This window comes from Scomber scombrus, chromosome 3, assembly GCF_963691925.1.
Source record: "Scomber scombrus chromosome 3, fScoSco1.1, whole genome shotgun sequence".
Lineage (NCBI taxonomy): Eukaryota > Metazoa > Chordata > Actinopteri > Scombriformes > Scombridae > Scomber > Scomber scombrus.
The window spans coordinates 29,835,940-29,863,525 of NC_084972.1; the positions used below are offsets into that span (position 1 = coordinate 29,835,940).

Consider the following 27,586-nt stretch of genomic DNA (forward strand, 5'->3'; position numbering starts at 1 on the left):
TATTCTCTTTGTGTCAGTGTCCAATTCTAAAATTTAAACAATTGAACTTTGGCAAAAAATATCAGCTTTTGGCAGCTACGTTCAATCGTAATTCAAGCATGATGTTTTGGGGGGGTTTTTTGTTTTTTTTTTAGCCGGGCAAACATCGCTGAGATCAACGCTCTCTTTATAAGAAAAGGCTCACATTCACACCTGGAAGCTGCACCAGCACGATCACAGTCTGATCAGTCTGATTGATCGTGGGTTCACAGGTCTGGCTCGAGGGCGCTTCAATAGCGGTAATGATGGACGGGGGCTTCTGTTGTCACTTTCACCACTTACATTGATCCTGCTGGTCTGAAGATTGAACCCACGACCTGCTGGTTGCACGGGTTTTTGGTCCAAACGCTGAAAACGTAATTGGCCTCTTTATGTTTTTAACCAGCCAGAGTAATGAGGGTCACATTAAGCTTGTGATGGGGGGAAAAAACACACAAAATGTCTTCCGTCTACAGCTCCAGAGCAGTCTTCTGGTTGGCTTTCTTAAAGTGGTTACTGTCTAAGAACTAAGGACTAAGGACTGTGGGCTTTTTCAGTGGTTGAACTGGGTTTCAGGGTTTTTCATGTGCTGGTTTTCAGGACTGAATCATGCGATGGGGCTGGTCCACTGGTTCACATGCTGCGGTGGAGTCCAGTAAACAATGTAGTAAATCTCATCAGAGAGAGAGAGAGAGAGGAAGAGAGAGAGAGAGAGAGAGATTTCCTGGTCTAAAGTAATCCTCATTTCTCTTATATTCTTCCTATATCATTATCAATTAGCTATGATGATGCTGTGGATATATAATTTAATCAATAGATCAGTCATCAGTCAAATTTTAAAATGTAAGTAAAGAAATCCTTCGTTGTCAGACTGTTTTTTAGGCATGAAGCTTTTTTATAATCATACATTTAAACACAAACTGGTGATCAGGCTCAGAGAAAGAAGGACAAGGTCAGGCAGCACGTGTGCGACTAGCAGCTGACACTATGTGTGTGTGTGTGTGTGTGTGTGTGTGTGTGTGTGTTTGTGTGTCTGTGTTTATGTGTGGGGGTCTTCCCCCGCTGCTGTTACTTGAAATGTGTAGTGTTGTGCTGCCCCCTGCTGGTAATATCTGGGTATCACAGTCTGAGTCCAATCTGTTTATGTGTTGAACGATACTGATGTTGGTCTATTTTCACTGTCAGGAATTTAATTTAAAGATAAAGAGAATGGTTTTCATTTGATTTCAGTTTATAGGGTATGTCCTGTTTGCTATGATTGGGAGAAAACAAATCCAGGTTTCACACTGAACTGTTCTCAGTGGGTTTGATTTATCTTTTCTTCTAGTTTTGAGAAGAGTAACACAATATATCTATATAATCTCATTTATAACCATTATGAAGGGCAGCAGCCACATCTGGAGTTTTGTTGTCAGATGCTCCTGTTTCATTGTCTCATAATGGAAATGATTTATTCCATCATCCCATCAACATTTTCAGCTTTTGCTCATTTCTAAAAAAAAAAAAAAAAAAAAAAAAAAAGTAAGAGGGACATTAGACATGTCTGTGATCCCTTCACCCTGATGTCATTTCCTCCTTGTGTGTGTTCCCTCACATCAGTTCCTCCTCTGTGTGTTTCTGTAGGGAAGGATGAGGTGCGGGGCCAGCTGGACAGCGCGTTGCAGGACGTCAACGTGCGTTACGCCGTCCTGGAGGAGACGGAGAAGCGAGCGGTTTGCAGAGCGCTGGTAGAGGAAAGAGCGCGCTACTGCAACTTCGTCACCATGCTGAAGCCTGTACTGGTCAGTGCTGCTTTGTGTGTGTGTGTGTGTGTGTGTGTTTGTGATGACTGGTTCAAATCCACCAGTACAAAATTGGCAGATTATGAAGTTTATTAAATTAGAATATCCACACTGATCATTAATGTTTGTGTGTGTGTTTCCAGGACCATGAGATCAACATGCTGGGTGAAGTGACCCACCTGCAGACCATTTTGGAAGATCTGACCAACCTGACAGCTGAGCCCAATAAACTCCCACCAGCCAGTGAGCAGGTACTATCCTCTTCCTCCGTCGGATGTTTTTAGTCACCTTTTAAATTACCTTCTTGCCACCCTCAGGACAAATGTTACATTTTTAAGTCCATTGCTGGTAAAATAGCAAGAGCAAATCTGTGGGTGTTGTGTATGTCATGAATTACACATCTGCAGACCAAAACCATCTATGAATGAATCTAAGAACAAATAGTGTGTGTGCATCCTCCAGTCTTGTCCAAACACTATTAAAGACAATCATTAATTGAGCTACACCATTTCACTGGTTGATATGTTCCTATATTCCTATGAACACACACATTATAGCTTGTTTTGAGTTAATCCCACACACACACTGTCCTGCTGCCAGAAATACTCTCAAGAGCACCAAATGAAGATTAAACAAATGCACCATTTCCTCCTGTTTGATTAATCTCCTCTAAACACTGCAGGATCCAGCTGTTTTAGGAGCTTTTAAAAAAAAATTCTGTCATTGGATTTGCTGACAATAAGAAAAAATGTAGAATAACAGCAGCTTTATCTTCACAACACGTTGCACACAGTAACATCAAAGTCACCTTTATGTGTAATTTTATGTGTTGTGTAATTTTTGTTTCTCAGGTGATTTTGGACCTGAAAGGTTCTGATTTCAGCTACACCTATCAGACGCCTCCAGCCTCTCCCAGTGGCACTCTGTCCAGGAAGAGCAGCATTAGCAGGTAACACACACACACCTACATGCATTTCCTACATACATACTGTGTGCCTACAAACAGGATTTTTAAGAGTATCAGTCTGTACTCAGTAATTCTGAGACTGCTGCTTTCTTTCTTTTTTTGCTGCTGTTTCTATGTGAACAAGTCGTCCGCTGCTGCATCTCCATTGGTTAAACAAACCTCGATGTTATGATATCAGTCCTTAACTGTAGTGTTTGTGTGTTTTTCATAGTAACTACCAGTCTGGATCAGTGAGACACGTTCCCTCCTTGGACTCCATCAGCTGTGCTGTGGATGGAGTGCGCATCCAGGTAATACACACACTCACACACACACACATATCACAGATGTAGAGACTGATTTTTTTATGCCTTACCTGAACAGAATATGAATATGAAAAAATCCAGTGTCTTTAAAATGATTTAAAAAAAAAAATAAAAATAACAGAATTCCTTGTAGCTCAGTCTTAACGTCTCTGATGATATGTTTCACTATGTACATTATATGTTTATTAATTGACATTTGATATGCAGTATATGGCCAAAAGTACACAGTCACCCCTCTCCACCTACTCTTATGTCTCTTTGAGCTGAGGCTGTTTTTCATGGTTTGATCTTTAGTAATGTTACAGCCACAATAAACTGAATGATATAAAATGACAACCATGTGACTAGCAACACACATAGAACGCCGTACCAGGAAAAACTGACTTTTACTTACAATTAATGCCACATTTTAACCAAAACTTTGGGAGTCAGGAGGCCTGGCCATACAGAACAAAAGGTAAAGAAAGCCATGGGCCAGATCACCAACAGACCGTATCAATCAATCAATCAGTCAATTCAACTTGAGGTCTTTTGCGTTGCCTCTCTTTCCATTTCAATAAAACTCATAATTTGTCGTACTCTTTGCAGCAGAAGTATTTAAAAGGTCTTTAAAATCATTACATTTCTCCTTAAAAAAATGTGCAGATTGATGCCATGTTCAGCTGTAACATGTAGGTGTGTAATGTTGGGTTGTGTGCATACTTTTGGCCATATATTGGACATTAATGACACTTCCATATTATTTAGTTTCAGTCACACTTAACAAACACTTTTAAACTTGAATTCCTCTAAAAATCTAATTTTTAAAAAATCTTAAAGGTACATTTCACTCAAATAACACGCTCCCTGAATCACACTATTATTATTTAAGTATGAATGAAACTCAGAGCTTTCAAGGACCAACAACAGAAACTTCCTGTCACCATGACGACGACACACCGCTCTAACCCTCTCCTGTGTGTAGCGCTGCTCCTCGCCCTATCTGCTGATTGGCTGTGATGAAAGCGGGCGGTCTCTCAGCGAAGGGAACTCGCCCTCTCGCCTCGGTCGTCAGGGCAGCCGTGGTCGCTACGGTTACGCTGCCAGCCACGGCCACCACCCCGCGCTCGGCCGCCGTGTTAGCCGCAGGGATATGACAACCGTGAGATTAAAAAAAAAAACCCACTACAACTGTTACATTCCTCCCAACCTGAGTGGCTTCCTGTGTTTGATCCGTGTTGTGATCGTTTGTCGAATCAGAATCCATCTCATTATCACCTCGTTTTTTTACCGTCTTTTTCCTCGTGTCCTCCCATCAGTTCACACATTGCACTGATTTTATACCCTTATGTGTCCAATTAAACCTCATTTATCCAGTTCTGGTTTCATCCCATAAAATCTGAATTTCAACTTTAAATCCTCTGTTGTATTTTTAAACTTTTTTTTTTATCCCATCCTGTAAAACTGGATGTCTGTATGTGTTCAGATGTGCAGGGTTTGTATATTTATCATCTACTTTTTGTACTTATCCGTGTCTCCTTTCAGTGTGATTATATGGCTATTTGTGTCTGTAATATGTCTTGTTGCTGTGTGTCTTTGTGTGTTTTTTGTCATTTGGTTTTAGTCTTTTTAGAAGTGACACTTTTTCATAATTTAAGATAATTCATAATAAAATAATTAATGATAGGTTATTTTTTATTTATTAAGCTATTAGAGGAAGTGTTTTTTAGAAGCTAGTGATACCAACTGCAGTCACCTTCATCAGTATCTGCTGAGTTAGTGCCTTTAATAAGACATTTTACCATAAATCACTGTGGTCAGCTGGTAGTAGACTGCATTAGTAAAGTTGAAAAACTAGCTGAAGCAATTTAGTCAGATTTTGTGTCAACTTCCACTTAAAAAACACAGTGTACTGCTCAATACTTGTAATTTTGTCAGTATTGGTTAATCTGCAGATTACTTTCTTAAATATTTGTGTCAGAAAATAGTAAAAAAAAATGTGCTTGTTTAGTCCGACCAACAGTCTAAAACTCAGATATTTTAGTTTACTATATAAAGCAGAAAATCCACACACGAGAAGCCAGAACCAATAATAATATGTTTATTTAAATAGTTAATCAGTCATTTAAATCATTACTGATGAGTTTTATGTCACTTGATTAACAGACTTATCCGCTCTAAAATCGTTCAGTGTACAGTATCAGTTGTTTTTATATCCAACTCTTCATATGTGATCATCTCGTCCCACCCCTGCAAACCTCAACCAACCTCCGTCCCACTCGTCAAATATCTCTCTCCTGTTACCAAGAAACCCTCTGTGTTATGGAGATTTGGTGTAATGCCCCTTTTTAAAGTGGTGTTAATATTACTGTGAGTGGTGTCTCGTTGGTGGTCCTGTGATTTTTATTTTAGTTTTCTTTTACCTGTGAAGTGATGATGGAAATAAATCAGGTTTGTGTTCTTTTAAACTGAAGAGCTTATTTGCAAAGTGCTACAAGTAAGTTGAACGTAAATCACTTAAAACCAACAGTTCAGGATTTTAAATGATAAATCTGGAGACATTTTAATATTTTAAATTCTTGTGAACAACTTTCATGAAAAAAACCAAAACCAACAATGAATTGATCCAACTGACATGTATTGTTCGTCTGATTTGTTATACTCCTCTGTGCTATAGAGTTTAATTTCTTACTTTTAACCCTTACATACTGTCGGCATTTTGACATTTGAATGGAATAAAAACACCCTTAATTATATATTTTTTAAATGCCTGACTTTTAATAAATTCATATTAATAATTATGGCTGTTATGTTCTCTTGCTTCAGATAACAGGAGATCATAATATCGTGTGATTGTGAATGTATTTTTACTCTATAAGCAAATAGATTCAAACCTTTAAAAAAACAAAAAACACTCTGTTCTCTGAAACATTAATAAAGGATCAATCCGCCTTTTCAATAAGGCTGATAAGATATTTATAGATGCAAAATACATTTGCAATTCAAAATTTGGTATAGGGACTAATTATAAAGAAATACTTAGACTATGAACAGTATATGAGGGTTAAGAAAATTACTGGACCTTTTAAAAAAAAAAAAAAAAAATGTAACTATACTAATTTTGAGTTGTCTTTTAAATGGACTCGGCTACGACAGACAGAATGGGGAAGTCGGACTGTCACATTGTTAGTTTTGGTCTACAGTAATGCCAGTCTTAGCCTTTAAAAGCATTTATACTTTAAATATCACTTTGGATCCAAACTCTTCAGTTCCAGCTGGTTATCTGTCTTCACTACTTCGTCACTTTAGGGGAAAAGCAGCTCCTACAATAAACTGCAGTTTCTATTAAATAGCTGGTTAGCTTGGAAATGTTAGCTTTTCCCTACTGAAACTAAGAGAAAGGTTAAAAAAGGTAATAGAGTGTTTTTCCTGTAAAGTTATCGATGAAGAACATTTTCAGTAAATTGACATATATTATAAAGCTTTAGACACCACAGAGTAAAAGATGAATGTGTTGATGATGATAGACCAGCGAGCACTGCAGGTTTCTCAAATAAATCATTTGCAAAAACAACTTTTCCCATCACATTAATATTCCTGCTGACAGGGAAATAGATGTGTGTTATTGGCTTTTATCTAATAAATGTGCCGACATCCTGTTTGTACCTTCAAACAGAACAATAATCTTATAATTGATGTGTGATGAGGGACTTCTGCAGTGGCTCCATAAGATTTGTCTTTGTGTATTAATGATATTGTCGTTTAACTCTCACGACGCGCTGATTAATCGACTCTAACCGACTTATTTATTTATGACAGGATGCAGTCGGCTCCACCAATCAGCTCGCTTCTGGAGGAGCGGAGAACGGCCTGTTGGCTCCTCCACACAACGTCTACCATGGAGAGAGAGCCCGCGCCATGTCTGCATCTGGGAAGGTAACACGCACACACACAAACACACAAACACACACACAAACACACACACACACACACACACACAGAACAGAGGCATTACTAAGAGGAACTAGAAATATTAAGAAATGTAAAAAGCAAAGAAAAGTATCTTAAACTTTTGTTCATGCTCTGTCCTTCCTTGTGCTTCAAACTAAAAAAATAATATCTATATTTTTAGTTTCAAAGTTTACCAAACTCATCTGTCATTTTACAATCCTTCTCGAGCTATCATATCATCTACTGCAGGGTTTTTAAATACACACAGTTATGCAAACAGGGAACATAGGTAGTGTAGCATTGATTTAATTATGCTCCAAAATTAAGGAACGCTATAAGCATGTACTATAGGCATAAGAGATGTAGAAACACATGAAAACAAATTTATTTAATCTGGCTTTTAATTGAAGTGTCATTTTACCTTATTTTTTACTAAATGTCGAATATTTACAATTTTTTTATTTGTTTATTTGCTTTTTTTTGGATTATTATTTATATTAATTTATTTATTGTTGTATTTTTAGTTTTGTCTATAAAGCACTTTGAGCTACATCTATTGTATGAAAGGTGATCTATAAATCCGATTTTTTAATTTGTTATTATTAGTAGTAGTATTAGTAGTATTAGTATTATTATCTGATCAGCCACCAGGGGGCAGCAGGAGACCAGAAGAGGACACTTATTCTCCTCTCCTCTTGTCTCCTTTCCTCTTATTGAATCCTCTGCTTGTTTCCTTCATTTCTTCTCCTTTTCTCTCCATTTCTATATGCAAACATCTGGCATATTATTTGTAAAACCGTAAATTGAATTGTAATATAGTAAACTTTATAACCCTCTGTTTGTTTCCCTCTCTCTCTCAGTCTTGCTCGGCCCGTGATCAGTTGGCGCTGACGTTGGGCGTGTTGAATTCGGACGCCCCGAGGAGCAGCAGGGACTCTCTGCACTGTTCCAGCGGCTACAGCACCCAGACCACCACCCCGTCCTGCTCCGAGGACACCATACACACACACAGTGAGTACACAAACACACAGCACCAGTACTACTGTTTTATAAATATGGCTCATCTTACTAACTTGGTGGCCATGATAATGACAACATGGTGAACCGAAGGATGTATGACTTTGTTTTGATGATTTATTTTATTTTAATTGGTATCACATTTGAACGCCTAATTCATTCAGATTAAGACATAATGTTTATAAGTCTGAACTGTTCAGGAGAGAAAATTGATTAATGCCACAAATGTTCTTAAATCACTCGCACAAGCTTCTCAAAAACAAGTTGAGGCGAGTGGTTCTTGCTTGAAATCCACAAACACATCTTCTACTTTCTTACTTCATTTTTTAAACTGATTTTAAAGTTTTTTTTCCCCTGTTGCATCTTGTAATAAATCAATAAGAGAAGTTTCTGAGACAACCATGAGCTGTCCGACTTCAATCTGTGATTTAAATATAAACTGATGAGGCAACACCACCAGCATGAAACTAGAAAATACATAATGAATGTTCTTTTAGGTTTGTTTACGCTCTTGGTTGGCCTGTCTGAACCTCTCAGCTGTATCTTTGTGTTCACCTGTCTGTCATCTCAGTTATTTACTAGTTTCTCTGTATTTCTTACTGTTACTGGTGTACTAGCTCTTCTCTGGGTTTCAGTAGTTTTGTGTTTTTCTTGGTTAAACTTCCTTCCTTCTCTTCCAGCAGTAAAGAGAGATCCTCCCCTCTATGGTAGGTCTCTGACTCTCTATCTGTCTGTCTGTCTGTCTGTCTGTCTGCCTGCTTTGTCTCCCAGCTAGGATTCGGGTTCGATTGCATGTCATCAAATCAGCATCCGTTTATCCAATAAATTTAGCTTCAGCTGAGTATCAGTTACTCTAATTAGTAATTGATAATATTCTTAATTTAATAAAACACAACCTTCAGCTACAATCTGAAAATGAGATGAGCGGCATGAGATGAAATAACACACCAGTTAGTTCATTACAGCAGCTGATATAATGACATAATCTGCTGCAGGCAACGTGTGGTTTGTTATTTCAACCAGTGAAAGTAAAACGATGTCAGAATTTCTTTGTTTGCGTGAGTAGAACATCTGTGATACTGTTCGTGTTGTTATTTTGAGATTTTTTTTCTCCTCACTCCCTTTCAATCTGGTAATGTACCATGTTGTTTCAAATTGTGTCTGTTATATTTAGTGTAACATTTTATGTTGGAACTATACCTTGAAGTGATAGTTTTCTGTCAGGTTGCTAATCAATTGTTTTGGCACTAAAACTAACTTCATTTATTTAAATTTATAAATCATCCTTTTGTTAGTTGAGCTGTTTTGTTGGCTGCTGACCTGCATTTGTCTCCACATGAAGATTTTGCAGATAATTCAGTGTTAATATAAAGATATCTCCTTTGCCCTCAGAGACAAACATTCACAGACTTTTTCCTCTTAGATGAGTTTTTAGAACCAAAATATACAGAAAGCAAAATAGAAAAAAACCTTACTGTATAACTCTCTCCCTCATCCTATATGTCTGTGTTTGACCTTATAAAAGTTGTGCAGTCATTCATATGAGGTGACGTGCTTTGCTTTTAAATTCATTATCTAGGAACATGGTGCTTGTTTGTGTGTGAATTAAAAGTAATTGGGTTGCTGTGTTCCCTGTTTTTTAAATTTTGTTTTATTGGAGGATAAGAGTTTCCACTATGATGCGCTTCCTTATTTTTAATTCATACACTAACGCACACATACACACACACACACACACACACACACACACACACACAGACACACAGGACCAGTGAGTCACTGATGTAATTATGTGTTCCTGCAGTGTTTATCATCTGTGTGTCAGATGAGGAGATAAAAACACAATCAGATGTCACGGAGATAGAAAATATAAGAACAGCTGACTCCAGAACAACAACTAATATTCTCTCTCTCTTTCTCTCTCTCTCTCTCTCTCCAGTTGACTACGAGTCCATCTCTCTCCACGGAGACGCCGACTCCATCTCTTTACACCATCTCTCCCACGTCAACAGCCAATCAGACTTTGACAAATCCTCGACCATCCCGAGGAACTCCGATCTCAGTTTCCAGTACAGGAAGTTTGCTCAGTCCCAGCGCCCCACCTCCACCGTCAGCCTGTTGGCCGAGCAAGAATTGATCGGCGGGTCCGTACGCCAGCTGCCGACTCACACGGCAACCATCAGACGCAAGCCGTCGTCCAAGCCGGCGTATCGAAGGGGTACGATCAGCGGGGGGGTTCCCATACCCATCTGCACCCCTCAGATCCCCCTCAAAGCGATCGCAGGAAACGGCGGCAGCGATGACAATGTGTTCACAGTGCCCTCTGCTGTAGGAGCAGGAGGTTTAGGTCACAGTAAACTCTGCACCTCCACGCAGAGCCTCAGCGCCCTGCCTCCCAACTCCTCTTCCTCACCGTACTACCAGCTGGTCCCGGGTCAGATGCCCATCCCGGTGCCCGTACCCACCGTACCCTCCCTGCCACCAGAGGGCAGCAACGCCAAACAGCAACAACAGAGACAGTACCAGCAGCAACTACAGCAACAGCAACAGCAACAAATCAACCAACACTTAAACCATCATCAGCAGCAGCAGCAGCAGCAAAGTGGGCAACTGCTGCAGCACAACCAACAACTCCAGATTCAACAGCAGCAGCATCAATATCAGCAGCAACAGTTTCATCAGCAGCAGCAGCAGCAGCAACAGTTTCAGCAGCAGCAGCTTCAGCTTCAGCAACAGTTTCAGTATCAACAGTCTCAGCTGCAGCATCAGCAGGATCTGTATCAACAGCAGCAAGAACAGCTGCTGCACCTGAACCAGCAGCAGAAACAGAAGCTGTTCCAGCAGCAGCAGCAGCAGCAACAGCAGCAGCAACAGCAGCAGGCCTCCGTTGCCCAGGGAGATCCCTCCGCTCCAGGCCACAGCGCTCACTACCAGCCCCAGCCTCCTCCGCCCTCCATCCAGGACCAGAACCCGGAGCAGCCGACCCAGGAGGGAGAAGGAAACATGCTGAATCTCATCAGAGGGGTGAAGCTCAAAAGGACCCTCACCAACGATCGCTCCGCCCCTGCGCTGCCCCCTCCGACCAATCACAAATGAGGCTTATGACACTTCCCTGCTGGTTAACTGTCATGTTTAAATGGGTCCAGCAAACACGTAGACTTCCTGTTCAGTACAGATTGAGGACTTGACAAACGCGCTGATTAATCGCTGGAACTATTCTTGTGTCTTGTTTGATTTTAAATTCTGCGTTAAGATTTTTCTGTTTGTCTTTAACTTTTTTTTTGGAGATTTTGTTGTTATTTCCTGTTGCTGCAGCGACCATCTTTTGCCTTTTTGTTTTTGCATTTCGATTGTGGATAAAGTTTTTGTTCGCCCCAGTCTTACCCATGGAACTATTGATTGTTTTTATTTAGTACTCACTTCCTGCTTAGACGATTGTTATGTGGCTCGTTAATCAGCCGGACGGGAAGCTGTTAGTGTCTCAGATCCTCTTTGAGTACTGGGGTGTGTTTGATTTGCCTTTTTTTGCCTAGACTCCCAGGAGGGTGGGGTTTATTGATTAGTCCAATAGCTCCACTACTGTGTAACGTGGTTGAACCATGGCGTGTGGAGGTTTTGATGTGCTGGCTGTGGGTAAGCGGTGGGTCCGGTGTATCCGAACGGTGAGTGACAGTGCTCGGTTCGGTCTCGGTCATCTCGAAGAGTCAGATACTGAACCTGACGCTCATGACTCTGGAATAAAACATCGACTGGATCTGTAGATTGTAAATATGTCAGAACAAAGGAAAAAAAAAAGCTTTAGGAGCAGCTGAGGAGGTGATGTTTTGCTTAATTTCACATCATCCTTTGCCTCCATGTAGAAATCTTAAATAGACATATCGGGATGCCAAATGGTGCAGCTGAAAGTCACTGCTTGTAGTAAAGGATTAGAAATGTTACTGAGGTTGATCATCTGTTAAATAATTAGCTTGTTAATATTCAGAACAATCTTGATTAAAAGTCAGTGATCCGTCGGCAACTTTTAGAGGCAACATGGACGTTGTTGGAGAAGCAGATTGGCGACTGTGGACCACATTCTTGCTGATAACATAGCGGGCTATGAGGAGCATAACTATAGAGGTTCACATTAAAAGAACTTTGATTTATTTCTGTTTCTAAAGACACAGGATCTAATATGTTTAATAAAGACACTGTTAGAAGTTTATTTTGTTTGTGTGTTTAAATTCAGCTCCCCCTCCTCATAAACACTCAGTTTCAATCAGCATCCGAACTGGAAATCTTCCAACTCTTTACGTCCTGCTTCAGAGTTCAGGACTGTGTGTGCATTCAGGCAACGTTTATTTATCTTTTTATTTATCTACAGAGTTTGGTTGGGCTCCAAATAGCTGGTTCTATTTTGGATCTGGTTCCATGCTGCTGAACCATTTGGATTTGTTATCACGAAAATCTAATTAATCCCTTCATCCAGTCTAATATTGCTTTTGTTTTTTTTTGGTTCCAGACCTCTGAATCACCGCCCACATTACTGAAAAATGTGTTGCAGCTAATTGATTGGCTGTTTTACCCATTTTAGAAAATCAACCAAGCTAATCAAAGCTTAGGAGCGATTAGAAATGAGGATGTAATCTTCCAGAAAACCGAAAAATAACAGCAAGGTTGAACACAGTGTGCAAAGTACTGTGTGACTGTCGATGGATTATCGCAGGCTGTGCTTCCCAAAAAAACTAGTTCTGCCTCAGCCACAATACTGCATGACTATCTGTCCTATATGCTGGTAAAAAATAAGAATGTAAATATTTTAAAAGAAGCTGAAAAATGCACAAACCCAACTCAACGCCACACCACAGCACATTGCTATATTTCTCCAACCTGACAGTATTATCTACATGCAAACAGCTGCAGCACCAATATAAAATAAAAGTGGCTCAATTATTTCATTTTTAGGGCGTCCTGTGTTAATTAAGGGACCAAGATCTCCTGAGAACTGGTCAATATGTAGAAATAACCACTCCTAAATCAGCATGTTTCTTAAATCGACATGACAAATAAGTAAACTGCTCTGAGCAACAGCTGCCAGAGGTTTTGTGCCCCCAAAATGTTATTAGAAATGGCCATTCAGCCAGATCATCAGGCTTCATATATAAAATGTGGAGGTTGTCTTTAAATTGTAAATTTGGTAAAACTTTGATGTACTTTATTTCAAACTTTTGTTACTTAAAGTTGTTAATAAGCCCAATGCATATGTTTGTTGGAGCAGAGATGCAGACGGACGAGGGTCTGATAAGATAATTTTAAACCCCAACAGTTACTGCTGAGCAGTATTAAGAAGGAGAGCTGAAAACTGAATCATATAGAGATTCATATAGAGAAGGTTCAAAGGTTATATCAACCAGCTGTCGACTTTAAACTTGACTTCAGCTGCTGTCTGTTACATGTGATGATGCTGAAAAAGATACGTTGCCTCTAAAAGTTGCCGCCCGAGTGTCGCTTACAAAGCATGCTGGGACGCAGGGCCGTAGCTACCGCTGACACACTGAGGTCATGTCCTGTTCTTATTCTGTGTCATTTAAAGGATTGAATGACATGAGAATTTTACTCAGGCTGCAAGTATCAAGTATTGTTGAATATTGTTTTGTTTAATAATTTGGTCGATAAAAAACTGTAATTCAAATTTCCTGTTTTCTATAATGAACAGTTTGAAAACCCAAAGAAGCAAGATACTTAGCTATTTTTATTAAACAATCAATATATATATAGTCAAAGTTGTTGCTAATTAATTTTCTCTCAATCATTAATTGTTTCAGTTGTTACATTTTAAGTGTTTACATTGTACAATCAGTCATATTCAATGAGTTGGGCTTTTTTCTTTTTGAAGGCAGACTGATTTTAAATAAATATCTTAAAATGTGACTTATTAGTCAGACAACTAAGTTAGAATAAAAAGGATTTAGTATTTTCCATTAGAGTAACTTACATGACAGAGCAGAGAAGTTAAAGTCATGTTGGGAGAAGCTTTTCAAAAAAATATTATTCCGTAAGTTAATAAAATATTACATTTTAAGTTTTTCACAGTTTGGTTTGAGGTTCATGAGATGTTCAGTGTGTAGGATGCTGGAGGAGGAATTTCAGGATCATGACCACAGTTTTTATTTTATTTTAAATCAACGCTACAGCCCTACTGGGAGGCATGCTGGGAAATGTAGTCCGGTGTCTGGTCAGCTGGTCCTGCTCTGTTCTCAGACACACTTCTCTGTGTATTTTAAGTTTTTGTGCCGCTGCAGCTGATTTAACAAGACAGAAACGCTGCCTGCCCATCAGTCTGAGAGCATCTTGCATTCAATTGATTGATTGATTGATTGATTGATTGATTGATTGATTGGACCCAATAAGCCCACAGCCGCCCTGAGTCTGTATATATTAGTGCTTCTATTCCTGGGAGAGATCTAAATCTATATATAAAAATGTATGTATACATATTCTGATTGTATTTTTGTTGATTTATTGATCAGGTGATGTGATCAGATGTGACTCCGCCGTCGGTTGTCACTCGTCATATTTTTGTAGAAAAGCTTTAAAAAAAAAAAGAGGAGGAAACCCAGTGAACTTCCTGATGTCTGAGGATCTGAAACCCGATTGGATGTCTTGACTGTTATGAAGCGAGCAAAGGACTAAACGGACGTATGACCGACACGAACCAACAGAATGTAGAAATGCTTTTTTCTTTCTTCATCTTTTGACGTTCTCTGTGGGATCAAAAACTGATAATAATAATAATTGATTGATTGATTCTGCTGGTGCTCTTTTTTTGTGTCGTGTACTTTTACTATGCAGCTGGAGCAGTCTTTTTATTTAGTGTTTACTGGGATGAATTTGAGTGTTTCCTCCTCACTAACAGGGAGTACATCCTGGCTGCTGGAATTTAAAATACTTTCTACATCTTCTTCTAACCTAAACTTAGACTGCTATTATCCCAAAAACTATATGTCCCCTCCGTCTGTGCTGTAACGCTGCCCTCTGCTGGACGATTCTGCATCTAGAAACCTCTGGAGCCTGCTTAAAAATCCTCTCCAGACCTGTGTGAAGACATAAAATACTCTACTTTAACCATCACATACTGTTCATAATCAGACCCATCACAGTATCCCCTCATAATTAGTCTCTACCAAAGTCCTGCACAACAAATCATTCATGAATACGTCATCAATCACAGATAATAAGCAAGATTAGTCCTTAATGAAGCTTTTAGAGAGCCGAGAGAGTTTATTATTCAGTTTTTGCACTTCTTGTTTATTAAGAAACAACATGAACTATATTAAAAGTGACGAATGCAACAGTATTTCTTTGAATTTTTGAATACTGTGACGACCCCTCCCTCTGTTTTGTTTGTCATTAATTGTTTTGATGCAGGCTCCTTGCAGGTAGATGGGTGGAGCTGCTGAGATGAAATGACATGCACCTGGGCAGCCTGGGCCCAGGTTATTTAGTTGCCTCTGCATCTCTCTCTCTCTCTCTCTCTCTCTCTCTGACCTTTGCTGCATGCTTGGTTTGTGTTTGTGTTTCTTTGTTTTGTTTTAAACATCACCACACTCCACTCACTTACATCATTGCATACATTACTGACCTTACAGATTACAGATCTCTTTATCATAATGATTTTTGGGTTGTATCTTTAAATAAATGTTCGGTTTAATTTACTTTAAACTTGTGTGGTCTCCCCCTTTGTCTTGCTCTCTGAGCCAGGGCTATGACAAAATGGGGGCTCGTCGACCTATATTTAGACTTGCTATTTAGTAGATTTCAGTAGGTTTGTGCCAGGTTGTTTATCCATTTTGGACTGTGGATTGTTCAGGGTGGTATAGTTCAAAGTTGCCACTCTGATTTGTTACTGGTGCATTTGTGGGAGATTCACACATGTATGATTGATTTTGAGATTTTTTGGTATTTGGTTGAGGGAGAAATTGTGGTTCTGTTGACTGTTTTGATTCATTGTGTTGTGTTATATATTTTCCAGATTTTCTGCTGTGAACTGGTAAGGAGAACCATGGTTTACAGGAGTTTTTCCCAGGTAGGAAAAGGGATGAATCCTGTTTAGAGGGTTCACCGTGCTCCATTCTAGGCCGGTGGTGAACGTGGGTAGAGCAAAGCTCGGGAGCATCTCAGTGGCTGTGGGAAGGTGGCAAATTGCTGGTTATTTTCTCCACTCCACTGGTTAGCGTGCATAAGTACCCCCCACATGTGACTGCCAGAAGACTAGGGTTGAGTTAGTTAGGTAAGTTTTTTTTTTGTGTGTTAGGTAAGGTTAGTGGGGAACTCTCCTTGTGAATCTTTGGTTTCTCCAAGTGCTAGTTTGCATGTAGAAATTGGGGAAATATATTGTATTGTGTTTGCTTAAACTATACCTTAAATCAGGGGTTTGATAATGGCGTCAGTGGATGAGTTTTTTCACTCTCCTTCTGATCACCTTCTCAGTCAGTACACCAAGGATCAGCTTTTGAAAATAGCTGACCATTATGATATTGAGGTAGGTGATAAACGTTTGAAAGAAAATATTAAAGCCATTTTGAAAGCAAACTTGGTGGACTCTGGAGTCCTTAAAAGGGAGGAGTTTCAACCCAAGGTGATCAATGCAGCATTGAGTTTTGAACAACAGAAAGAGTTGTTAACAATGCAATTGGAACATGAGAAACTTAAACAGCATAAGGAGCTTGAAATACAATTGGAACTTGAAAAAATGAAATTCAAAACAGAACAGACCAAATTAGAGCTGGAACAGTATAAGCTGAGTCTGATTAAGGAGGGCAAAATTAATGACAGTTCAGGCAGGGAAAGTGCGGGGTCTAGTGATTCTTTTTCTAGAGGTGATTTCAGTACAAAGTTAAGGTTGGTGCCAAATTTCAGTGAGAAGGATCCGGATACATTTTTTTGTTTGTTTGAGCGGGTTGCAGAAAGTTGTGCATGGACAGACACTGAATGTACCCTGTTGCTCCAATGTGTATTCACTGGGAAAGCACAGGAAGCATATTCTGCTTTAAGTCCAGCAGAAAGCAGAATCTATGTTAAAGTGAAGGCGGCTGTGCTAAAAGCATATGAGTTGGTACCCGAAGCCTATCGGCAACGTTTCAGGGGTTTGAGAAAGAGGGAGCACCAGACTCATGTGGAATTTGTGAGGGAGATGGTTCTCCAGTTTAATCGTTGGTGTTCGGCATCAGAAGTGGATACTTTTCAGCAACTTTACGATTTAGTGGCGCTTGAACAATTAAAAAACTGTGTCCCAGAGAGTATTGCTACATATTTAAATGAGAGAAAAGTTAAAACGCCCCAGGAAGCAGCAGTGCTGGCAGATGAATATTTTCTGACACATAGAAGTACTTTTTGTGATGACAGGGTGGCACAGAATAGTTTTTCGTCACGTGCAGGTAAAGGTTTTCTGCCACATGGGGAGTCAAGTTCGTCCAGGTTTGAGCGTAGTTGGAAGAAAGGTGATCCCAGTAAGGTTTGCAACTACTGTCAATGTAAAGGGCACTGGAAAAATGACTGTCCTGTGCTTAAAGGGAAATCAAAGTTCTCAAGTAGCACACAGTTTAAACCAGCTGCTTTGGCTGCCTCTGTTTCAACCCAGATGGCACTTCACACTCTCAGTCCCTTGGATGATCTCTGTCCGGTGGATGAATCAAAAAGGGACGAGGATGACTTTTCACCTTTTATTTCAGATGGTCAAGTCTCACTGTTCGGAGAGGAAGTGGCAGTCAGAATCCTGAGAGACACTGGGGCAAAACATAGTTTTATCTGTGAGTCTGTCCTTCCTTTCTCCTCAGAATCAAGTACGGGAGATTTCATTTTGATGCGAGGAATGGGTATGACGATTATTCCAGTGCCAGTACATAAGATGGAGTTGTCTTGTGGTTTGGTCACTGGGGAGGTGGCAGTTGGGGTGCGTCCGGCCTTGCCTGTGGAAGACATTGATATGATTCTTGGTAATGATCTGGCAGGAAGTAGAGTTTGGGCTAATGTTCCGCCACCTTATGTTATCACTAAGGTTCCTGTTCTACCACCAGTACAGACAGAGGTGAAAAAAACAGTTGAGGTTGTGCCTGAGATGGAGTTGTTCCCAGTTTGTGCAATAACTCGAGCCATGGAGAAGAGAAGAGATGACGCTGCACGGCAGGAAGTTGTTAAATGTAAAGCAGTGGTTATTCCTGTGCCTCTTGAGTCTATCTCTCATGGAGAGTTAATTGAGGGACAGAAGTCTGATTCCTCTCTAAAGACACTTTTTGAGTTGACGTCTCCTGTGGGGGACATGGAAACTGCAGTTAAGGGTTATTTCATGAAAGATGATGTCCTGGTGCGAAAATGGTGTCCACAAGCAGACAATGGTGTGGGAAAACCAATTGTACAAATTGTGGTACCTGACAAATTTAGAGAGATGGTGATGAAAGCCTCCCATGATAATGTAGCAGGACACATGGGGGTTCAAAAAACATACCATCGGATCTTGCGTCATTTTTTTTGGCCTAGGTTGAAAAGGGATGTATCTGCTTTCATCAAGACTTGCCACACTTGCCAGTTAACGGGTAAGCCTAATCAGACTATAAGTCCGGCACCGCTGTATCCTGTACCAGCAGTAGATCAGCCGTTTGAGTATTTGATTATGGACTGTGTTGGTCCACTGCCTCCTTCCAAATCTGGCAGCAAATATCTGTTGACGGTGATGTGCCAGGCTACTAGGTATCCAGCAGCGTATCCATTGCGTTCTATCACAACAAAGTCTGTACTGAAGGCATTGTCACAGTTTATTTCTGTGTTTGGCATTCCCAAAGTGATTCAAACTGACCAAGGTTCCAACTTTCGCTCTCATCTGTTTTCACAGGTTTTGCAGCAGCTTCGGATTAAACATAACCAGGCATCAGCTTATCACCCTCAAAGTCAAGGTGCTTTAGAGCGTTTTCACCAAACTCTGAAGTCACTCTTGCGTGCTTACTGCACAGAGCTTGATCGTGATTGGGAGGAGGGTTTGCCTTGGTTGTTGCTGGCTGCAAGAGAGGTGGTGCAGGTGAGCACTGGTTTTAGTCCAAATGACCTGGTTTTTGGGCATTCTGTGCGTGGTCCTGTGGCACTTTTGCAAAGTGGTTGCCAAATGTCAGAACCACCATCAAACTTGATTGATTATGTTAATGGTTTTCGACACAGACTATATGTCGTGGGAAAAATGGCTAAACACAGGCTAGAAAAATCACAAAAGAAGATGAAATCTGTGTTTGATCGTAAAGCTAAACAACGGCAGTTCAGTCCCGGGGAACAGGTCATGTTTCTGCTACCAGTGGTAGGTTCGCCATTTCAGGCGAGGTTTGCTGGCCCGTTCACAGTTACAAAGCAAGTTTCTGAACAAAACTATGTGATTTCAATGCCAAATGGAAAATCTAGATTGTGTCATGTAAATTTGTTAAAGCCTTATTATGCCCGTAGGTCGTCATCGTTTTGCTCCCAGGAGGCCCCATCTATGAAACCTGCCTTGTGTGTGGACACGGAGATGTCTTCTACTGGGGGGGCAGCTATGGGGGAGGGGGAATGGCCGACACCTGAGGGAGTACTGCATGTACGTTTAAAAAAACTCTGAGACCTTGAAGTCTTTGCCAGCAGTACTTGGACACTTGGATGAGGGAAAACTTAATGAACTGATTTCATTGATAAATAGGTACCCAGCCCTGTTTTCAGATACGCCCTCGCAAACACATCTTATTGAACACGATATAGATGTTGGTGATGCTCAACCAATTAAACAGCGCTTTTATCGTGTTTCGCCAGACAAGAAAACACAACTGGACAAAGAGGTTCAGTACATGCTAGATAATGATCTCGCAGAGCCCTCCAACTCTAGCTGGGCATCTCCGTGTTTACTGGTGAAAAAACCTGATTCGACTTTTCGACCATGCACTGATTTCAGGAAAGTAAACAGTGTCACTAAGCCAGATTCTTTCCCTTTACCACGAATGGAGGATTGTGTGGACCAAGTAGGTGCAGCCAAGTTTGTGAGTAAATTTGACCTGTTAAAAGGATACTGGCAGGTCCCACTGTCTCCACGGGCCCAGGAGATAAGTGCGTTCATAACTCCTACTGGTTTGTATTCCTATAAGGTCATGCCCTTTGGGTTACGTAATGCTCCAGCCACTTTCCAACGGCTCATGAATATTGTGGTAGACGGGCTGGTTGGTTGTGCTGTGTACCTTGATGATGTTGTTGTGTACAGTGATACTTGGGAGGAGCATCTGCAGAGGATCACTGCATTGTTTGACAGACTGGTATGGGCACAGTTGACTGTGAATTTGGCCAAATGTGATTTTGCAAGAGCCACAGTTACCTATTTAGGTAAAGTGGTGGGACAAGGGGAGGTTCGCCCTGTTGAGGCCAAAGTGGAAGCCATTAAGAATTTTCCGCCTCCTAGAGCAAAGAAAGACTTGATGCGTTTCTTGGGAATGGTGGGGTACTATAGAAGTTTCTGTAAGAACTTCTCATCAGTTGTGGCACCTCTTACAGATCTTCTGAAGTTGAAGGTGAAGTTTGTCTGGTCAGATAAGGCTCAAGATGCTTTTCAAAATGTTAAAGCTCTCCTCTGTTCCTCTCCTGTGTTGACAGCACCACAGTTTGATAAGCCATTTATGTTGCAGGTTGATGCCAGTCACGTGGGGGCTGGAGCGGTCCTGTTGCAGTCTGATGGTATGGGGGTAGAGAGGCCAGTTGGGTTCTTCTCAAAAAAGTTCAATTCTTACCAGCTGAACTATTCTGTTATTGAGAAAGAGGCCCTGGCATTAATTTGGGGATTACAGCATTTTGATGTGTATACTGGTTCAGGAACTCTTGTAGTGTATACCGACCATAATCCCCTCACCTTCTTACGCTCCCTGCAAAATCCTAACCAGCGTTTAATGAGATGGGCACTATTTTTGCAGCCTTATCATTTGGATGTTCGCCATATTAAAGGCAGCGAAAATGTAATGGCTGATGCCCTTTCTCGTGCCTTCTAGCTGTGTATTAGGAGTACACTGTAATGTCACCATATTTCTGCCTTTGTCTGTTTTCTTTTTGGGCTGTCCAGTTCTCTCTTAAATATGCTCCTGTAGGTACCCAGGTTGCGGAGGGGGTAAGATAGTCCTGAGGGATCGGTATAAGGCAGGTATAAGGTATGAATGTTTTCATTACTCCAACACACTGTCTAAGGTCGTGTCATTCTGTAAATATGTAAATAGTTATGACATATTGGCAGAGTACCTAGTGGGTCTCCGCTCTTATGTGGGGGGGTGTGACGACCCCTCCCTCTGTTTTGTTTGTCATTAATTGTTTTGATGCAGGCTCCTTGCAGGTAGATGGGTGGAGCTGCTGAGATGAAATGACATGCACCTGGGCAGCCTGGGCCCAGGTTATTTAGTTGCCTCTGCATCTCTCTCTCTCTCTCTCTCTCTCTCTCTGACCTTTGCTGCATGCTTGGTTTGTGTTTGTGTTTCTTTGTTTTGTTTTAAACATCACCACACTCCACTCACTTACATCATTGCATACATTACTGACCTTACAGATTACAGATCTCTTTATCATAATGATTTTTGGGTTGTATCTTTAAATAAATGTTCGGTTTAATTTACTTTAAACTTGTGTGGTCTCCCCCTTTGTCTTGCTCTCTGAGCCAGGGCTATGACAATACATATGGGTCAAACTCTTTAAATATAATATGGATCAGCTGTACTCAAATGTTTTAAGGAGAAGTCATCAAATTTCAGGCTAAAATTAAGAAGTATTTAGAGTGTATTTATTGCTTTCAAATGTAAAAATGGGTCAATTTTGACCCTGAACAGTATGTGAGGATTAAATGAAATGTGTCTGAGTTGGTTTAACAAAAAGCAGCTTTTAAAAATCATACTACTCCTCACTTATTGAAGAATTCAGCATCTATGAATATACCAATATTTTTCATTTATCAAGACATCTCCTTCATTGTAAAGTCTATTCTTCAGGTTTCCACATGACATCATTACATAATTATTTATCAATCTGTTCTCCCCCCCCCCCCCCTTTAAATTCTGTGATGCAGCACCTCAAAGCTTCAATCTCAACATTTACTTTCCAAAACAGACCAGCAGGACAAAAACCTTTCATCATCAGATCAGTTTCAGAGCAGCAGAGCTCCTATGAAGCAGCAGCTCCTCTGACTCGCTCTGCGGATAAACATCCTCACTGATTTTCCTCAGGGTGTAATTTAGTGCAGGGCGGGGCACGCACACAATCTCATCAGGGGGTAATTTGAACTCACTGAGCCACTGAGCCTCACTGTGTGTGTGTATGTGTCTGTGTGTTTTATAGTTGTTGTCACTTCAAGAACCCCTCAGTGAGTTATTTTCCATCTGAGAAACATATGCTGCTGCTGCTGCCCGGAGACACTCTCTCATAACCTTGTTGACCCTGCCGACTCACACCGAGCTGCAGTTTCTCTCTCATTTTTCAAGTGTGTTTTAAAACAGCAGTCAGGTGTCCATATGAACACTGAGGGATGTTTAACTTGTAAGCATTCCTGTCTGAAGAGTTACTGTTTATTCTTTAAACAGAAGCTCTGAAAGTCTGAGACAGCACAGGGAGAGCAGCCAGTGAGCAGACGCCCACACAGCAGACATCAAAGCCTACTATCAGGCTTCAGATCTTATTAATGGAGCAGTAATTTCCAAAATGACCACCAGCACACTTATTAGAGGGCCCAAATGTAGTGATTTAGACCATAATGACTTTTTGAAAAAAAAAGTAATTGACTCTAGTATTTCAAGAGGAAGTTGCTGTTTTTAAAAAAAAAAATGGGTCTCAATAGTAGCATCTAGTGGCCGTTGGTGGTATTGCACTTTAAAATTGCTGTTTTGTTCCTGAGGGTGTAAATCTTTAACAAAAAGGCTCTCAAATGTATAGTTTCATCTTTAAAAAGGTTTGATAATTTTCTTAAGAAATTAAGCTGGGCCCTGTATCTTTTTGCAAGTGCTACTAAAACAGGAGGACTTTTTTTTTTAACTTAGTTATTATTTTATTAAAGTAGTATTTGGGATTGAATCAAAAATAAACCAGGCATGTTCTTACCTGTTTTGTAGTGTATAACTAGCTCATGTTTAACATCTGGAAAGAGAATAAAGGAAACATATTTATGTACAATTGATAAAAATAAAAATATTCATGTCAAGTCAAAAATGAGTCAAAACTTCTATAATTACAACTTAAAATTTCATAATTTCATCATAAATATATACAGTATAACTTATTTTTCCATAAACTCTTTCCTTTTCTTGGACTTCTTCACTAATAATAATATCAACAGGAGTAATCAGTTATTTTATCAGTTGTCAAGTATTGTGTGAAATGTTTTTCTTCAGGATCAAGGTCAAAGTTGACCATATTTAATATCAGCAGCAGCAGCAGGCGGGTGAGTCAGCTCTCTCTCTCTATTTCTGATCCCCTCCAGTAACAATGACTCACTCTTCTTCATTCAGCCCCTTTTTCTCGTTCTTTCTTTTCTCTCCTTGTCTTTGCCTCTCCTGCTTTGTGTGTTAACTGGAGTCATCTGATGCTCAGGGGCAACAGGTGGGAGTCGAGAGACTTGGATTACACACACGCATACACACACTCCATCCAGTAAATCAGATGTTATTGTTATTGTGTTGAGGTCAGATGGTTTGTTTACAGGCTGGTAGAGTCAGCCTCACTTTTAACAGAAAGAGAAAGAGAGAAGGAGAAAGAGACAGGTGAATCTGTCAACATCTGAGACTCTTAGTCATCGTCACACAAACACATCCTGATTTCACAGCAGTGAGTCAGACTGGCCCAGATATTCTCTCTCTCTCAGTGTGACAGCTGCTCGGTGACTCATACCCCTCGTCACAATGACTCTGCATAAATCTGTGAGTGCATGTGTGTGTGTGGCAGGTGTGTTGCAGCAGTGTTGCACCAGCTGCAGTTCCTCTCTGCACCACCAGGGGGAGCAGCAGACCACAGCAGAGGCGACTACAGTACCAGATTGTTCTCCACATGCACACATGGAAAGAGTTGCATGTCTTATTTGTATAAACTATGGACACACTATGGAGTCATATATTTTTTGGCTTCTAAATGGGTTAAATATAACTTTCCTTGATTTCTAATAATATTATTATTATTAGTAGTAGTAGTAATATAATAAAAGTCATAATGATAAATATATATATGAAATTTTGAATTTTTGTTTTGGGTTGAAAACAGAAACACTAGACACTATGAAGTGAGACAAAGGCCACTTTGAATAAATTAGTTTTCAGCTGTTTCTTAAAGGTGTCCGATCACACATCTAATGTTTATAGTGTTGGAGCCACTTCAAATGCACGATGCCATGCAGAGCTAAGAACGAGAACCTTAAAATGAAACCAAAACTTGATGAAAGACCAATATAAAGATGATAAGATGGGAGTGATGTGAGTCTTTCTACTGGAGCCTTGCAGCAGCAATCTGAACCATTTGTAGACAGTCCAGGGACGTCTTGCTGAGGCAGGTGAAAAGGGAGTTGCAGTATAGTGAAATAAAATTGTGAATAACCTTCTCTAGCTCAGGTTGCTATACAACAGACCTGAGTTTAGCAAAGTCTTAAATGAAAGAAACATGTACGTGTTTGGCACAATTTGATAAGTTGCTCAAAATGCATAGCCTGATCAAATATAACACTGAGGTTTCTAAGATTAGATTGTACAGCTGAAGAAAGAGACCCAATACACTGAGACGTCTTGTGAGCTATGCTATCTAAAGCAACCTCAGTCTTATCTGTGTTTAGTTGTAAAAAGGTTGTTAGCCATCAAATCATTTATGGCAGCCCATTGCAAACATACATATAGTTTATCAGTCTCACCAGACTGAGAAGAGACATACAGCTGAATGTCATCAGCGTAACAGTGATAAGAGAATTTGCTAATAATATGACTTAAGGGAAGCATACACAGAGCAAATAGCACAAGATTTAAGACAGAACCCTGAGGCACACCACATAAAAGAGCAGCAGTTTCAGACATTTAGGAACCAAGCGACAAAGAAAAACTCTTATCTGAGAGATAAGATGAAAACCAGTTCGCTGCTGCTGAAGCCTTTCAATCACGATGCTGTGATCTTTAGTATCAAAAGCTGCGCTAAGATCCAGCAGCACCAAAACAGAGCATTCACCCACATCGGAGGACATCATTATATCACTGGAGAGTCTGAGAAGGGCTGTGTTAGTGGAGCTTCTGACGGAAACCAGACTGGAAGTTGTCTTAAATGTTGTGTGCAGTCAAGAAAGTAGTGAGCTGTTTGGCAACAACTTTCTCTAAAAACTTTGAGGTTAAAAGCAGCTTAGACATAGACCTGTACTTTTTTGGAAAGGGATGGGTCAAGTTTAGTAGAAACTGAACAACTGAACATTTAAAATAGGGTGGGACTCAGTCAGATTGCAAGGAGCTATTTCTAATAGAGACCAGACATGGATCGACAGACCCAAGTACATTTTCGAGCATGGAAGTTGGGCTGGAGGAAGGTTTCATACTTCCCACCAGACCAATGAGGTCATGCAGGGAAATATGAGGGAAGTAGTCCAAAATTGATGGTTGAGTTGGATAAGCAGAAAAGATGGGTAGAAAGAGAGAAAGTTGCAGCAATCCTTATTTGAAAAACCAGGAATATTAGGAGGTGCAGGAGTGAAAATGTTGCTGAAGGTAGTAAACAGGACTTTGCTATTGCATCCACTGAGGAAAATTAGGTTAGCAAATTAGGAAGGCCTCGCATCTTTAACCATGTTAAAAGGTCTTTATAATGGAAATGCTGCACATGGAGCAGAAACAACCAATATTGTCATTTAAACATGGTGATGAACTGGTGGCGTCTAAAGTGCATAAAAGCGCTCATCTAAAATCTGAACTGAAAAAAAAGAAAAACTGAAACTAAACACAACACAGAAAATGTGAGGATGTTAACTTAAGCTTCAAGGAATTATAAGAGGCATTCTTCTCTATTTCCTAGCATTGTATAGACAAAATGAAAATAATCAGTAGTGGCAGCCCTGGTGTTACTGATGTAACTGTTAATGTGATTCTGCCTCAAAAATTAAAACAGCTTGTTGTTATTGCACTGGATCCCTTAAATTACATGGCTGGTGATTTTCTATATTTTTATTCTTACAAATCTCACATACAGAGCCAAACCAAACATGAATCCATTCTTCTTATAAGTATTGTGTGTTTAGTCAAAGCCTGATTTCCTGTATCTTATTCATCTGTGTTGTACACCTCTATTGTTTTCCAAGAAGAGTATTTGTTTCCAAGAACTAGTAGTCTTTATACGGCAGACACCACTGCACATGTGCAGGAACCAACAAATTCTCCAAATTAAATTACCACATAGGTTTCTTGTACCATTGGACAACATTGTACGACCCATTTAAGCATTTTCAAAACCACCCATTGAAGCGTAATATGTTGATTAATGCACAAAGACTACTTGGTTAGGGTCTGTTGGAAACAGGAAGAAAACTGGGGTCCCCTGCAGGTAAGTCAACTTTTGCCATTGAAACTCTTGCAATCTAACTTTTAACTATGTTTCCATCCCCCTAACCAACCTCCTCCTGATGAGGAAGTGAGTTTATGATGAGATCACCTGAACTGAATCACTTCCCCAGGTCAGTATCATTATGATGTCTAAATAACTGATGATCTAGCATAACTGTGGATCTTTCTGGTAACTAAACTCGTGACTTTAAGTGTCGTTTTTCCGGCTTGCAGGAGTGTATTTTGTGCAATTTAATGCTTCTATTCACATGATGGGTATCAAATGAAGAACTCAATTGGTATCATTATCACTTTATGGGTACTTGGATTGGTACCGGTATCATAATTTTTTAAAGGATACCCAGCCTCAGTCATAACTCAAGATGACTAAAGGAGCGAGCTATCATCTAGCTTATTTTTTAACAGCGAGCACATTGTGCATGATGTAATGACTTGACATAGACATTTTACACAGCGTGTAACAACAAAAATTAGACTTAACCAAATTCATTATTTCCACAGCTGTTTTCTATTATTATTTATTTATTATTTTTTGTTTTTAATTTGTTTTTTCTTTTTGAGAGAACATTTTTCTTCCTTTCCGCCTGTCTCCCTGCCTCTTGACAGCTGAGGTTTCCTCTTCTTTCACAATAATTTCCACTATACATATGCCATAAATGTGAGAGACATGTCTTTTTGTCATTTTGTTAAAAATGGTGGTGATCATGTTATCTTGATACGAAGGTATCAATTATAAACTATTTATGTAGACGCTCTGGATGAAATTGAAAGAAATCAAGTAACACCGACATTTTTCCATTGGTGCAGCAGGCTTTAGGCATGCCGTTTGTTGTTAATAGATTCTTGTTATAAAAACTAAATTATTAATGTTAAAAAGTGATTTTGTCTCAGTAGCTGGGAGGCCGAGTGCTGGGGTGAAATTGTATAATGTATTCCTAATTATAAATATATAAACAAATCAAAGGTTCTTATCAAATTTCACTAAGAATACAT

General features: G+C 39.9%; 1 protein-coding gene across 4 annotated transcripts in view; it reads left to right on the forward strand.

The window, feature by feature from the left end:
• Positions 1–14,805, forward strand: part of mtss1 (MTSS I-BAR domain containing 1) — a 215,471-nt gene extending 200,666 nt beyond the window's left edge. For 2 of the 4 annotated variants that reach the window (XM_062416009.1, XM_062416008.1), the window contains 8 exons: positions 1,642–1,799; positions 1,943–2,050; positions 2,651–2,748; positions 2,978–3,056; positions 6,870–6,986; positions 7,862–8,012; positions 8,699–8,725; positions 9,958–14,805. In XM_062416009.1, coding sequence (XP_062271993.1) covers positions 1,642–1,799; positions 1,943–2,050; positions 2,651–2,748; positions 2,978–3,056; positions 6,870–6,986; positions 7,862–8,012; positions 8,699–8,725; positions 9,958–11,114 — 1,895 coding nt within the window. In that variant the 3' untranslated portion in view covers positions 11,115–14,805. The remainder of the gene's footprint in view (positions 1–1,641; positions 1,800–1,942; positions 2,051–2,650; positions 2,749–2,977; positions 3,057–6,869; positions 6,987–7,861; positions 8,013–8,698; positions 8,726–9,957) is intronic. The other 2 variants (XM_062416010.1, XM_062416011.1) reach the window with 2 other exon arrangements.
• Positions 14,806–27,586: the final 12,781 nt, after the last annotated feature.